The 15,358-nt window shown below is 45.7% G+C and overlaps 1 protein-coding gene across 2 annotated transcripts in view; it reads left to right on the forward strand.

Annotated features, from left to right (window-relative positions):
- Positions 1-15,358, forward strand: part of JAK2 (Janus kinase 2) — a 1,290,985-nt gene that overhangs the window by 481,485 nt on the left and 794,142 nt on the right. For both annotated transcript variants that reach the window (XM_086961493.1, XM_086961492.1), the window contains one exon: positions 12,225-12,468. In XM_086961493.1, coding sequence (XP_086817619.1) covers positions 12,246-12,468 — 223 coding nt within the window. In that variant the 5' untranslated portion in view covers positions 12,225-12,245. The remainder of the gene's footprint in view (positions 1-12,224; positions 12,469-15,358) is intronic.

Genomic DNA, 15,358 nt, shown 5'->3' on the forward strand with positions numbered 1-15,358 from the left:
ATGCCAAAGACATACCCTTAACAGAAATGTCAACATAACTAAACCTGTGGTGTGGAATAACCGCCTGGGGGGATCCACCAAGTGCACGCAACTCCCATCCATCAGAGTGGATGGGATCTGGTGTTACGTTAATAGTGCAGATGTATAGACTACCCTATGAATTACATCTGTTGCAGGATGGATAATTACTATTTAGTTTTGGTTTCCGTACAGGGTAATTTACTGTTCTGATCCTACACTCATTGTAATTTGATCCACTTAATTACATCTATCGGGGAATCAGGAAATTGAGTATAACAATCCACAAGGGACATGTCCAGTTACAGTGACTGTGTTACATATACGAAACTGTAGCATTTCAATTCCTCTACAAAACCACCTGTGCCTAGTGCCTTAATGGATACAGCATTACGTTCTAGCATATGATTATCAAACACAGTCAAAGGGCAGCGGCCACAGTGAACAGTCAAGGCTGGCTGCATATCTAGCGTACATGTCTTCTGCTTGGAATATGTTAATATAGGCACAGTCCATACATTACCACCAGTAGAGATCAGCAAATTTTTTCTTCTCAACCGCTAGGTTGCGATTCACATGTTGTCCAACAATAGGGTGTGCTGCACAGTAGGTACACCTACATCCCTAAATCAACAGCGATATCATACGACCGTCCGAGTATTGCAGCATTCTTGTTTTATAGAGTACTTGAGAACAGTCTTCATGTGGTAGATGTCAGCTCCTATGGCTTACTCCAGTCTCTCCTGCCTCCGTGGTGATTATAGTCCGGTGTGAGTAGTAAAGCTGAACATGGGTTATTCAGTCTTGGTCTTGTTCAGTGCGTTTCTGTTCCTTTCGTTTATTGATTACCTTTTTTATAAAGTCTTGTGCCGCCTTTGGTGTCTGGAAAACCCTGGCTTGCCCATCATGCGTCACCCTCAGTCTAGCTGGGTATAGCGTTGCATATTCGATACCCAGTTCTCTGAGTTTCTTTTTTGCAGGATTAAAGTCCTTGCGGGCTGTCTGTACCGTCATAGTAGAGTCTGGGTAAAAGGCTAGGTTGTTGCCCTGGTAGGTGATTTGTTGCTTTTCCCTGGCCATCCTCAGAATTGCGCCCCGGTCCCTGTAGTTGAGGATCCGGGCGATGTTGGGCCACGGTGGAGCATCCGGCGGTGGTTTTGGAGCTAATGATCTGTGTGCACGTTCTATAATTAGTACCGTCGAGAAGTTGTTGGCACCAAAGATATCACGCAACATGTCTTCTACATATGTTTTTAATTTTCCCCGTGTTCATAGTCTCAGGGACACCCGCAATTCTAACGTTATTGCAACGTGTTCTCGCTTCTAAATCCTCGGCTTTGTTGCTTATAACCTCCAGGATCTTCTCCATATCCCTGCATTTGTGGGTCATAGTGTGTGATCCATCCTCCACTTTTGTTATGCGATCTTCGGCCGCGTCCAGGCGTACACCTTGTTTATCCAGTTTTGCAGACATGTTATCTACCCTTTGGGGGAGCGAGTCTAGTTTCCCATTTATATCTTGTAGACTTTGCTGTATAGCTTGGAGGACGTTTTCCATGGTCTTGCTCGTCGTGTTCTCTGTTTCCAGTTCTGTATCTGAATGCGCAGTTGCACCTTTAGCGTTGCGCTTAGTTTCAAAGGTTAGTTTTGGCTCCTGTCTATCTGGCTTACCCATTGTGACTGAGGATTGGAGTAGTAAACGGTTTCAGCAGATGGCGTATGTATAGCTCCTCAGCTGGGGCCTTGGGGTATCTCTGAGCAGCCGTGTCGCACCCAAAGTCAATTGTATGTGTCGAAATCAGACTTTTCAGCAGCAGTTAGCCGTGAGGAGGTGGTGCAGCAGGGCAACTCACAAGCAACTGCAGTTGGTGCAATCCTGGGCCTCCTAGCGGTATGTCCCCACCAGTTAGTGACGATGCGACTTTTACGGCAGTGAGTGCATACTTCTCATACTTCATGGTGTGATGGAGACAGTTCTAAGGCAATCATGAATTATTTCCCTTATGCAGTGCCTTGGGGATTATTGTCAGGGGATCCGTATCAGTGTCGGTAATGTGCCCATATATTGCACCGCTGCGAGTGTCCGGTGACGGAAGTTATTTGGTACAGTACCTGATATTCACCAGTGGCGCCGATCGTTGAAGGCAGTGTCTACCAAATACGTTATTCAATTCGGGGCCCGTGCTGAGCCATGCTAGGGTCCCTTCACTGCACTGCATCACATGTACAGCCAGCCGCAGCGTCCCCACGTGATGGATCTATAGTCAAATTTGATGCCAGGTACTCAATCAAGCCTCACTGCCAGTCCCAGCCGCTCCGATCGTCTCTCGCACAGGGCACCTCCATTTTGGAACCACCGGGATGTCTGCTCACGCCGATGTTACACTTACAGCTTCCTCGAGTGCAGGGCGTCTTACAGCGCTTCTAGTCCGTCCCTTCTGCTGCCGGGTGATTCCGACGCCTTGCGTAGTGTTTTGGATTTAATTTGGCATCCACATAATGCTCTTTTCGTCTGCTAAATGTCCCGATCGGTGGAGATGTCTTAGAAGGCAGCCATTCTACAGCGCGCCCTCTAGCGCCCCCCTGTTTGCACACTTTTAATGCTTTTAAGTAATCCTACAGCAAAGTACTTATTTACATTGCATCTCAACTTTTGAAATTAATTTTCCCTGATTGGCTGACTTTGAACATACATTTGGCAAACAGTTTCTGTCAAATAAAAAAAAAAGTATGGGTCTGTTGGGCTTTTCAGAACCAGCCCACTTCCACCTCTGGGCTCAGTTGGCTAATGCATGCATCCACTCACAAACTGTTTGACTAAGTGGTCACACACTCAAATTCCTACAAGATCACAGAGCCTTTCGTCCTTCTGCGATAGTACAGACTCAAATTCCTGCAGGATCAAATAGCCTTTCGTCCGTCCTAGAGTGATCAAATGAGTACTGTTGAGTTGAGTAACAAGAAACATCTGTTATTCAGTGCCAAGCTACACTAAGGGGTAAATGTGTGCTATATAAATACATTTTCTATGCAGTGGTTGAAATTAAAAAATAAAAAGTGCAGGTACTCGGCATCAAAGAGTACCTGTTTGCTACTAATAAGTGCCACACTCTCATTAAAAGTTTTGCACCCGGTCTGAGAGGTACTGATACTCTCCCTTTTCAATGAAATAAGTGCAGAGACTTGGTACCTGCACATTTTAGACACTGGTCCTATGTACTCCTATGTCACTGAACATAGTGGTGGAGCCACACACGTCCCAAAAATGGAATCTTCCTGATTAAAAAAATTGGTGTAGGAAAAGCTGGAGTTCAGTGGCATGATTAGCCTGTGCAATGCAGCGGTAGAAGTGGGCGGGACGGAAGGGCACGGCGTGCCCCTACTTCTAAAAATAATTTCAGCCTGTTCCCCTACTTCTTTCTTTGAAAAAAGCATCCCGGGACGGAGAGAATAGTCCTACTAAAAACGATAACTTTTTTTTCAGCTTCCAGGGGCTGCTCGCACATCTCTGTTGAACTCCAGAGGCTGCAGCAGCCCCTCCCTGAGCTCGCACAGACTGAGGGCAGGCCCATTGTCATTCCAATTGAGGCATATTATCCCCTTTGGAATGACAATGCGCCCGCCCGCGGCCTGCCTTTAGCATATGCCAGTGAGATCTGCATGAGATGTCTCTGGTATCTGGGTGCAGGCCATGGCTCGTTCTGCAACAAATATACGAGATGGGTCCACAAATGTGTAATCAAAACTTTAAAACAATCCCGCTGGGGCGTGAGAGGTGCGCTGTGGGCAGTGTAATCTACTGTTTGGAAAACACAACCCTGACGTCGACGACGCGGAGGAGGCGAGGAAAAGCATTACATTCGATCAAACTATTTTTATAGACAGTATACTTGTAAAAACACTTGTGGCTGTCAAAGGCGTGCTCGAATGTGCTTGCTTCTTCTAATGCGTTTTATGGAATATATATTTTGCTTAGTGCTCTAAGCTGTGTTTTTATACGGGTGTTTTGCTGCTCGGTACGTGATGTATTAAAGGGGAAATCCGGCGAATATTACATTAGTCTCAACACCCAGCAGACGTAATTGAACAAGGGAACATCGTGGGATGCCTATTGTTGGGGATTGTTAGAAATACAGGTCTTGATAAAGAGACCGGGGTTTTCCTTTAAACTGCCAGACCCCTTTAACTGGAGGACAACGTGATCTTAAGCCCTCCTCTGTGATCCTGTGGCCTTTAAGGTTTGAGGCACTGCTCAGGGGAGAAGCCAGAAAATCAAAATGCCCCGATCTTTGAACTACACTTATAATGGCAAGCAGCACGTGATGAGAGTGTGCTTTGCACTCCCTAAAAGAGCGGCCTTCACTGCTCCATCCAACCAAGGGAGTAGTCAGAAAATTAGAATGCCCCCCATTTTGCAGTAAACCTCTGATGCACACCAAGCAAAATAAGTAAATGTGGTGACGGGGACAGGAGAAGTGACAGGACAGGAGAAGTGACGGGACAGGAGAAGTGACGGGACAGGAGAAGTGACGGGACAGGAGAAGTGACGGGACAGGAGAAGTGACGGGACAGGAGAAGTGACGGGACAGGAGAAGTGACGGGACAGGAGAAGTGACGGGACAGGAGAAGTGACGGGACAGGAGAAGGAGAAGTGACGGGACAGGAGAAGTGACGGGACAGGAGAAGTGACGGGACAGGAGAAGTGACGGGACAGGAGAAGTGATGGGACGGGACAGGAGAAGTGATGGGACGGGACAGGAGAAGTGATGGGACAGGAGAAGTGATGGGACAGGAGAAGTGATGGGACAGGAGAAGTGATGGGACAGGAGAAGTGATGGGACAGGAGAAGTGATGGGACAGGAGAAGTGATGGGACAGGAGAAGTGATGGGACAGGAGAAGTGATGGGACAGGAGAAGTGATGGGACAGGAGAAGTGATGGGACAGGAGAAGTGATGGGACAGGAGAAGTGATGGGACAGGAGAAGTGATGGGACAGGAGAAGTGATAGGACAGGAGAAGTGACGGGACAGGAGAAGGAGGAGTGACGGGACAGGAGAAGTGACGGGACAGGAGAAGGAGAAGTGACTGGGCAGGAGAAGGAGAAGTGACGGGGCAGGAGAAGTGACGGGGCAGGAGAAGTGACGGGGCAGGAGAAGTGACGGGGCAGGAGAAGTGACGGGGCAGGAGAAGTGAAGGGACGGGAGAAGTGAAGGGGCAGGAGAAGGAGAAGTGACGGGGACAGGAGAAGTGACGGGGATAGGAGAAGTGACGGGGACAGGAGAAGTGACGGGACAGGAGAAGTGATGGGGCAGGAGAAGAGACTGGGGCAGGAGAAGAGACTGGGGCAGGAGAAGTGACGGGGCAGGAGAAGGGACGGGGCAGGAGCGGTGACTGGGGCAGGAGAAGGGAGGGAGGGGGCAGGACTGTTCCCATTGGGCGCAGAATCTAGACTGATTTGCATATGGCTGGGTCCAAACTGGAATGGCATGCTGAGCAAAGAAACAATGGATTTAGGCCCAGATCTCTGTACTGGGGTGAATGTATGATATTGTTCTGCATTCAGTTGTTCTTTTTGCTATATTATGATTGAGCAGCTAGCTGGCGACATGATTATGAAGGAGCCTTTGTGGGTTTCCGTGAGTCTAGATTCTCCTGAAGAGTCCCTTTCTCTTCTGAGCCCTGCTTAACACATGTGTACAGGAGGAGCCCTGTATTCATGACCTCAATGTTTGAGACAAAAAATAGTCATGGATTTCTGAACATTGAGTAAAAGCATTAAGGTAACATGTTGTTCCTGGTTATATTTCACACGCTTTACATAAACCTGTATTCCCTATGACTGTTTGCTTTTTCCTGAATTAAACCTCAAACATGTTTATCCATTATTTTAATTAAATAACGTTATAAGCTGTAACTGGTCAGGGAAATGCTAAACGTACTAAAAATTGGTATGTTTTGCTATTTCTAGCCACGCCCCTGACTCCGCCCACTGATTCAATCATCGGTTATTCCCGCCCCCTGATTCTCCACCCACAGTTCCCCTACTTTTTTTTCCCCACTTCGACCACTGGTGCAATGTCCAAGTTATGGTTGCTTACTAGGCCTCTTCTAAGTTCATATGAGGGAAGGTGATGCACGTGCTGCATCCGAGGTAATGAAATGGAATCATATAGCTAGGAGTCTTTTGTTATGTGTGTTGTCTACGGGTTTCTATCGCCTGCGTGTGATTTAGCGGCCCTTTAGGCTGTAGTCTCAGATTTTTTTTACATTAAAAAATATATATGATTGCGTCTGTACTCTGTGTCTGCGGTGACTGAACTTGTGAATCCGCAGCCTCTGAATTTACAGTCCTCAACACTGCGGTTTCCTAGATTTTGCCCACTTAGATTGCAATTAAGCCGGTAATCCTGCGGTTTTGAGCCTGCGCATTTGGAGTCCTCTGTCCTCGAACTTGTAAGGCTTCTGCTCCCGAGCATACATTTTAGGAGCATGTGAATTTTAAATCTGACAGTATGTGTTACACTTTGTTTTTTACCAGGCTGACTCCCTTTGGCATCATCTGAGTATTCAGTCTGTCGGTGTGCAGTCTGAGCCTGTGAGCCCATGGAAAGTTTCTTAAATACATGCCAGAAATGAATAACAAATGGAGCGTTTTTTAACCGCTAATGACACTGTTTATAACTAGGGTCATATTTTAGTGTCTGAGATTTATTGGAGTTGGGAGATCCCCCGGTGAGGCAGTGTGCTGGGCAGTAGTGTAACAGGAGTTGGTGGGGGAGACCGCCCCGAGCAGCACGAGTTTTGGCGGCGGCGGTCTGGGACTAGGTCCGGTAGTGGGCTATAGAAGATGAGTCGAGATTTCCCAACAAGCATGCAGTTTATCCCTCTAAGGATGGTATGTGTGTGCAGGGCTTTAAGTGGGCCGCCTCTCATCGGTGCTGAGCACCGGCAGTTTTTAGGTCTCGCCTGTCGATGCGCATGCGCATCGAGCAAGCGAGACTATGGGGGCTTATCCACTCTTTATCCAACTTGCAAGGAATCGTGACGATTCCTTGCAGTGCCCGTGACTTTTAAGCTCAATGCGCATGCGCATTGAGCTTAAAAGCGCGTGCACATGCCCCCAGCCGCCTGCCTTGCCTACTCTCCCGCCCCCTCACTTCTTGATTGCACGGCCGCTAGGCCGTGCCTCCCCTACTCTCCTCCTCCTACTCTCCTCCCCTCGCCGTCTGTTCCCGCACTCCTCCCACACCCCCGCTCCGCCCCCTCCCCTGCCTGCCATGTCGCGTCGCATTTCTCCTCCCCCCTCCCCACAGCTCCCCTACTCTCCTCCTCCTACTCTCCTCCCCTCGCCGTCTGTTCCCGCACTCCTCCCACACCACCGCTCCGCCCCCTCCCCTGCCTGCCATGTCGCGTCGCATTTCTCCTCCCCCCTCCCCACAGCAATGCCCTCCATTTTGACTCGCTGCCTCCTCCTTGTTACTAACTTGAGTCCTTGTTACTTTGGCCTGTCGTAATGTATCCGAAAAGACACGCCCCACAGTGGAGGTAGAGAATGTTTGACCCTGAACACCCTTAGAGGCTACTTGAGTTGGCAAGTGGCACGTTATCAGTTGGGTGAGTTTCGGAAGGGTTGGCAGCACCTTGATAGTTAGCAGCTGTGTGTGGAAGTCACTGCTATCTGTGTACACACAAACGCTCACATCCGTGAACTCTCGCACGCTTTTCTGTGTCTTTTTGGCGAGCCCGACTAAGAAGCATTTAGCCTCTTTGCATACTCCCTGACCTGTGATTTGAAAAACTTCACGGACAAATTACAAACTAATGTAGAGTATTTGAATTTCACGTGATTGTTAAGTAGAGAATGTTTTCGTTTTCTCTGTATCATTAAACACTCCATAGACTTGCAGAGTGAATGGAAACTTGTAAGCCGCTCTGTGTAAACCGAGATGCAGCTTTGAAAATCCACAAGGCTGTTCGGCTCGTCCTGAGTTCGCTGAAGCATGTTTGTGACTCATACGCAGTTGCTGTCTGGGTGTGTCGAGTATTTCTATCCCCCCAAGGAACACCCGTGCAACCGATCTACAGGAACCGATGATCTGTTCCGCCTTTAAAAACGAGTAAAAGAAACCGTTGCTACTTGGTGGTCGCATTTTCTAGGACAACCCTCCTTTCTCTTGAAGGGGTGCATGCTGCCTGAGCAGTAATAATAGTAGTAGCTTCAGAGAGGGACTTCGGCCAATCGAAGTGAGCACTACGGGAAACCTGAGGCGCTGTGTACATTGAGGCCCTCTACACTCCTTGAGGCCGCTCTACACTCCTCGAGGCACACTGCACATCGAGGCACACTGTAAACTTATTTTAAGTCTGTTACGTTATTTAAAAAAAATGTAGTAGATTTTGTTAGAATTACATTTTAATTGTGATCAAAACGCACAGAGCAAAAACTGCAGCTTTCTTTGTGTATTGTAGTGGGAGATTGTGAACATTGAGGAGCAGCCATATCGTTCATCTTTGGGCAGAAATGAGTTTTCTTGGTGACTGAGGTTTGCTTTTGTGCCCTGGAGACTGAGTAGCAGTGAATATTTATTAGCTGCTTCTGATGAGTAAAATCGTTGTTTCCATCGGCGCGTTTCACAAGTTTGCATGCAAGGAATGTTTTTTTAAAGTGATATTTAAGTGCCAACTCTTATTTCCCACCTTTGCAGTATGAGTTAGAGCTTTTAGAAATGTTTATGGCTTTTTTTATTTGTAATTCTTTAGCATTGGCTACAGGAAACAAAAATGCTAAAGATTTACAAAAAAAAACCATAAACAATTCTAAAAGCACTAACTCTAATGATGCGAGACCTATTGCATTTCCAATGCTTGTTATAAAGTGGGCCTCGAAACGGGTCTCTATCGGACTCTGTGTTGTGCCTGGCACAGGTGGTCCGTTTTTTTCATGGACTGCATTGACAGCAGGCACATCAAGGGCGTGTGCTCACTTCTCACTAGTGGAGACGTTACGGCATGCAGATCAAGTGGCAACAAGATAACTTGGTGGGTTAACACACCTATTTCACAAGTATTTTTTCCCATCAAAGTTATGTGTTTAGGTTATCCGGAGTGTCTTGGTCTCTAGGGGTTTTTAACCAGAGCTTTACTGTCTGCATGTGATGTGTTTGAAAACGCAGAAGAAAGTCTGAATATTATGAGGGGGGATAACATGGTGCTTACTGCTAGACAGCAGAATGTAGTTATTTTATTTTTACATTAAACACATTTACAATTTGAGGTACGACGACTTGCAACAATGTGTCCACAATATAATGATTTTGATCAAATGATGAAACTGGTATAAGAAAGCAGGTCCGCAAGTTGTACAGTCAAAATGAACATATTTGATGGTGGTATTAATAAAAACTGTTTATCAAATTGGCGGTAGGATGCAGGAGCCCATGGGCAATTAACATGCTAATTGTTCAAACCTCCGGTCCACTCTTCAACAAGAGAAAACATGCTTTTCAGCATTTTGTAGAATTGAACTAGAAGAACAAACAAGCACTGAAATAGAAGCGCGGCCCCGCGGCTGCTAAAGTTAATTGTGAGAGGGGGAGCAGGAGGTAAGCCCGCGACTGAGGAGAACAGTCTGCACTTTTTCAAAGCACATACTCGTGCTTGTGGCGCGCCGCTGCGCACGTCCGCAAGGCGTATGCCGCCACAAGCATGCGTGCTGCGTAGGCGAGACCTAAAAAGGAGTAGCTTCTTCCCACATGTTTCTAGAAGTGAACTCTGAAATTTCAAAGTGCTGCAGACCACCTCCACATATACTGACAGGTATGTCTTAAGGCTTTGGTAGTGAGAATCTGACTGGAAGCCCCAGCTATCCAAAGCCTGCGGTTTCGAGTGCTCTACAACTTGATTGATAGTTTCTCTGTATGGAACCTAGCTGGTAAAATCTCAGTAATCTGAGCAATAGACGTGCTGTTTGAAGCTTGATAGGTTAGCGTAACGTGTGGGAATAGCTCTGATAACTGGGTAAGTGAAATCACTTTAGCTTGAGGGTCCATTTCTGGAACTGTGCGTAAAAGATCTCTGTAACATAAAACAATGCAGCATTAGCTGCTAAGACATGTACAGCTTAAGGGGATAACTTTGCTGTCCCACACCAAGGATCTCTCTTTTCTGTCTTGGATATTGGCCTGTAAGATCTTCAACCGGATGTTCAGGTCTGCTGTCCACGGCTTGAAAGATCTTTCTGACATCAGATAATTGGGTTGTCTGAGGCTGTCCAAGAGTAGGCTTCGGAGATACAGCTGTGTTGCTGAAACTGATCAAATCTCTCCAACCAGAGCGTATGGTTCAGGAACTGGTGATACACACTTAACCTGGCAGATTGAGCTCCGGTGTGAAGTGTGATCCTGTTTAACCATAAGTGTAACCTAAAAGATTACTCCTCAGTGTAATGTGTAAATCTGTGCCATTTTGTAACTTTGGCAGTAGCTTTGTTCTAAAGCCAGAGTCGATGATATCAGTGTGATCCCTAAATACCTTAATACTGCTCTAAGCCTCTGTCCGTCCTACCCTCACTGTGCGAATTACAAAGCAGAGTCTGCATAATCCTATCTGTCCTCCATATTTTTTATATGCAATAACAAACTACAAGCTGGATTAATGTAATCGCGCACGCTCTCAAAACATCGCTGTCGCCAAGACGACTTAAGTGCTATTGCTAGCGCCTTGCCGATAAACATAACTGTAATTGGAAACGATAGAGTATTTCATATGTATGTATAAAATATATAGTTTACATAAAATGTACGCGAAAGAGCCAAAATATTAACTACATTTTAACTACATTTCATCCTAGTTTGTGTTCTATGCATGGAAGCTAACGTTCCAGTCGGTCTTCTATGTCTGTATACCGTTTAACACTTACTGAGCCCAATTCACAGACAAAGTAGCTTTTAATCTCATGAGTTTCCTTTACGAATGTTGGGCTTCACCACTAAATCAATGAGTACATCTGGTAAACTGCAAGAAGTCCGTCTCCAGGACAACCCCTGGAACTCTTTTATGAATACGATTGCCACCGTTCAAAAGTCTTTCCAGCTGGGTAAATAAATGTACTTATTATACATTGACACATGGGCAACTACAGCACCGGAGTTACATTTCCATCGCTTTTTTTTCTCACCTATGGGGAAAGCATTGTTCTTGCACCCGCTTCTACAGTCCCATTCGATGATACACATCCTGTGCACTCATACGCAGTCTGGACACAGGTTTGCTCCAACAGTAAATTCCAGACTGTCAGGTATAGGACTCCCATCCTCTGGGAGAAAATGTACTGAGGTGAAAAAGTATGGGTGATAAAAAAATATATTGCAACTGTACGTCTACATTTTCGGAAAAGTAACCCTTTGCAATGAAGTCATTTGTACAGATAAGTTGAATTTAAATTCTCGCACAAATGATGTGCCACATGAAATGTTTCTGTTACAGATCGGGAACCCTAAAAGTTGTCTTTTTCCAGCAAACCCACGAGTCATTAAGAGGGTTCTGTTCCCTACCTTAGGCAACTCACTAACACTACTTAAAGGCCCACATGTTGCACGCTCGCTCATCCGTGGGAGCTCAGTACTGCTGAGGACAAGTTTACAAATCATTTACACTGACGTTGCTGCCTCCATCTTAGCTGGCCTGTCAGTGCCTAGTGTGAATACGACTAATTACATTGAGTGAGAACGTCTGCACCCATTTGTAAATGGGAGAGGTGCCCAACACAGTGGAAAAAACTTACAAAAAAAGAAAACTTAAGCGTTGCTGTCTCTTATGTTTTGGCTACTTAATGTTCTGCGTATATAACTTTCTTATTTAAGTCGATCATAAATGTGGCAAGCCCCAGTTAGGTAGAATAGTAGCAAACTCATGTTTTGGTGTACTTTTTGCTCATTCATGTTGACTAAAATGCGGAAAATTAATGTCGATGAGTAAAACGTATGTTGATCTGAGATGCTAGCTGTTTCCTTCACGAAGAACAGAAATATGCATGTGTGTTTTTTCTCTTTTAGTTTTGGGCTTTTTTTTGCAATTGTAGGGGAATACCTTTTTTATCCTTTGTTTTTCACCTGTCATTTTGGCCCCTGTCGGTAACACAATGATACACCAGTCTACGCTCTAGCCTCGTTGATTCCGGTTTAATGAGTTTGTCATATCTGTCCTAGATGCCTGACCCGTGAAGTGAAATGATGGCCTGCCTGACCATGACGGAGATGGACGGAGCGGCGTCGTCCACCGTGCACCAGAACGGAGACCTGCCTTCGAATTCAAGTGCTCCGAGGCAGCCGGAGCCAGGGCTGCGGGTTTATCTTTATCATTCCTTGGGGAAAGCAGAAGGAGATTACTTGCTATTTCCAGCAGGAGAATACATTGCCGAAGAGATTTGCGTCGCAGCCTCCAAAGCCTGTGGTAAGAGTTTCATCAACTGCTCATTAACCTTGCCGCTCTTTCCATTTGGCATAAATGAAATGCAAGGATTTAGCGTTAAAAACAAGGGGCAATAAATTATCGACGTCTTTACATTTCTTTCTTTAGTCCATAATGTATTTTGAGGACATAAAACAAGTAATGTAAGTGTAGCCAGAACAAGGGCTGTCATTTCGAATGTGTCGAATGTAGATCTCTTCAGCATGACCTGGCACATTCCCCGCTCTATCATGTTCCTTATGTCCGCTCATTTGTCACAGTAGATGTCATTGTAGGCATGAGCTGTACACATGAACACTTGTCCGGGTCCTGAGGCAAACACAAGGAGATGATGGACTGAGTGCTGAAACTTTTCAGACACTCACCCCCAGTCATAGACCTTGGTTGAATCCATCCACGTTCCGTAGCTCACTTCGCCACCCCAGTTTGGACCCAGCCATATGCAAATCAGTCTTGACCCTGTTCCTCATGGGAACAGTCCTGCCCGAACTTCCAAGCCAGGTCTTCCCTGGACTGGAAACAAGAATCCTGGGACCGGTTTCGGCAGGGCCGACTTAAACACTGGAGGCGCCTTGTGCGACAATGTCTGTTGGCGCCCCCCCCCAATGACCACCTCTGTCACGGATTCCCTCACTACCACCCTTTAACAGTGCCCCTCAAGTCTCAAGAACCACTGTCTCTCAGATTCATTTAGTTTTATAGCACCACTCATACCCGTGTAAGGTGTCAGAGCACTTTACATCACACACACATTGCATACAGACAATCATGTGTGTAAATCAGTTTATAGGAAATGTTACATAAGACAGGACTACTATGTGCAGTGTACGAGTAACATATCAGCGATACTGGTAGGCAATATACTTAGAGTTCTTATTCTGGAAAAGCACGAATTTAAAACGTGACATCATTGTTAGGAGTTGTCTTTAATAATATGAATTGTTTTCTACCCAAATGAGCCCTTTTCACAAGATTAGGATAATAAAAGAGTGGGCAAAAAAACAAACATATAGCTCTAACATATATTTTGCAGTTTGCATGCAGCTCTTTGATGACAGTTAATAGCTCAATGTTCTATATAAGGATTTTGACTCGTAAACAACAAGTCACAAAAGGAGCTCTCTTACAGAAGCAGTAACCCACTGACCTGTTTATATTGTATGCACTTCATCTGCATAGTACACGTTCTTATCAGCAGGCATTTTAACCCTCTGCATCAACTTAGAGTCAAAACTTCCACTAAAAAAACCTCTTTCCAGGAAGACGATTAATCACCAGAGTTATCTTGACATTTTAATTGATGCCTGAAAATTGCTAGAGTCCAGGAACGATCGAATCGCCCTAGAGCCAGCCCTGGGTTTCGGGGTAACACTCCTCATCAGCCAGGCTAGCTTGAATCCAGTGGCAAAGTGAGGAAGGGACCTATGTCTGGGCATTCCCTGCCAACTTAGTGTGAACAAAGCAAACAAAAGGGGAGGATGGATGGAGCACTGAAACCTTTCAGATACTCACCCCCAGTAAGATTTTACTAGCTTGTATCCATGGTGGATACCTTAGTTTTAGTCACAGAAAAGGTGATAGGAGAAATGTTTACAAAAATTCTAACCACTGGCAATTGCTAAAGTTTAGCTTTCCAGCCCATCCTTTTTCGCTAACTATGCCAGTCTGGAAGAAGGCCCGCCTAATGCAAATCAGTGCTGAGCCTGCTCCTCATTGGATACTATGGTTTAACACTGCAGTTTCAGGGACCAGGATACTATTGCTCTCAGACTGGAAATGTCAAGAACCCCTTTCGTACACTTTGATTTTGGAAGATGGCTTTGTGTAGCTGTCAAGACGTAAAGGGGGGTTTGACCGAGTGACAGTAATTTTACACAACAATCATTGTCCAATCAAAGCTATGTATTTCAAAGGGAATGACTTTATTTAAGGTATAAATAGATAGGCTAATAAAAAGTACACAATTTCAAAGAAAAGCAGACGTTCATAGAACCCTCTGGTCAGAAGATGCCACCCTAGCCATATTCTGGCACTTTATTGGTAAGACCCTACCTACTGTATACCCTTTGACTCTCATTGGCTTTAGTCTACTTGTTGTGCCCTCTATTTCATTCAGTTGCCTGAGTGTCACATAGGGGGGGTTCAGTTTATTTCAAACTGCGATTATCCCACAGTTTTTTGTTCTGGTTGACCTAAATAAAACGATTCAGGATAGTAGCTCAGTACACCAGATGTAGTACTGAAACACATGCACTAAATTCCTCAGACCTACTCTTAACCCCTTGCATGCTGATGACGGCCCCCATCCGTCATGCACTACGGCGCTCGTGTGCTGATGACAGCTGGGGGCCGTCATAAACCCGCCCACTCGCGATTTTGCCGCACAGGTGCAGAATCGCGGCAGCATGCAAGGGGTTAAAATGAGTAGTTTGTTTTCGTTTCCCTGCACTGGCCAGTTGAAATCAAGATTTGTGTCATCTGGGGCACCCACAGGTCTCTGGGTCGAATGGGGTAGTGGAATCCAGTGGATGGGGTGACCCTGGTACCCTGTTGTAAAGTTAGAAAATACCAAAACATATTACGTCAATAACTTTGAAACCATTAATGAATTGTATGATAGCCCCAATCGGTCCCATACACTGATACTTTCCCAAGGGATCATTTAAATCTTGATGGATGGTGCTCAAACAGAGAGATTTTCTGGAGCATAAAGGTTGGAATTACAGGTACCACAAACTGTCACACAGATTTGAAGTGACTTTCAGTGGCCGAACTCTGTGTGCACCACTGACTAACAAGTCTAAACTCTCACCAGCGGACTGTAGGGTCGTGAGTGTAGGAGGCAGCAGACCGGACAAGAGGGCAGTACTGG

Source organism: Lissotriton vulgaris, chromosome 3_1 (genome assembly GCF_964263255.1).
Source record: "Lissotriton vulgaris chromosome 3_1, aLisVul1.2, whole genome shotgun sequence".
Lineage (NCBI taxonomy): Eukaryota > Metazoa > Chordata > Amphibia > Caudata > Salamandridae > Lissotriton > Lissotriton vulgaris.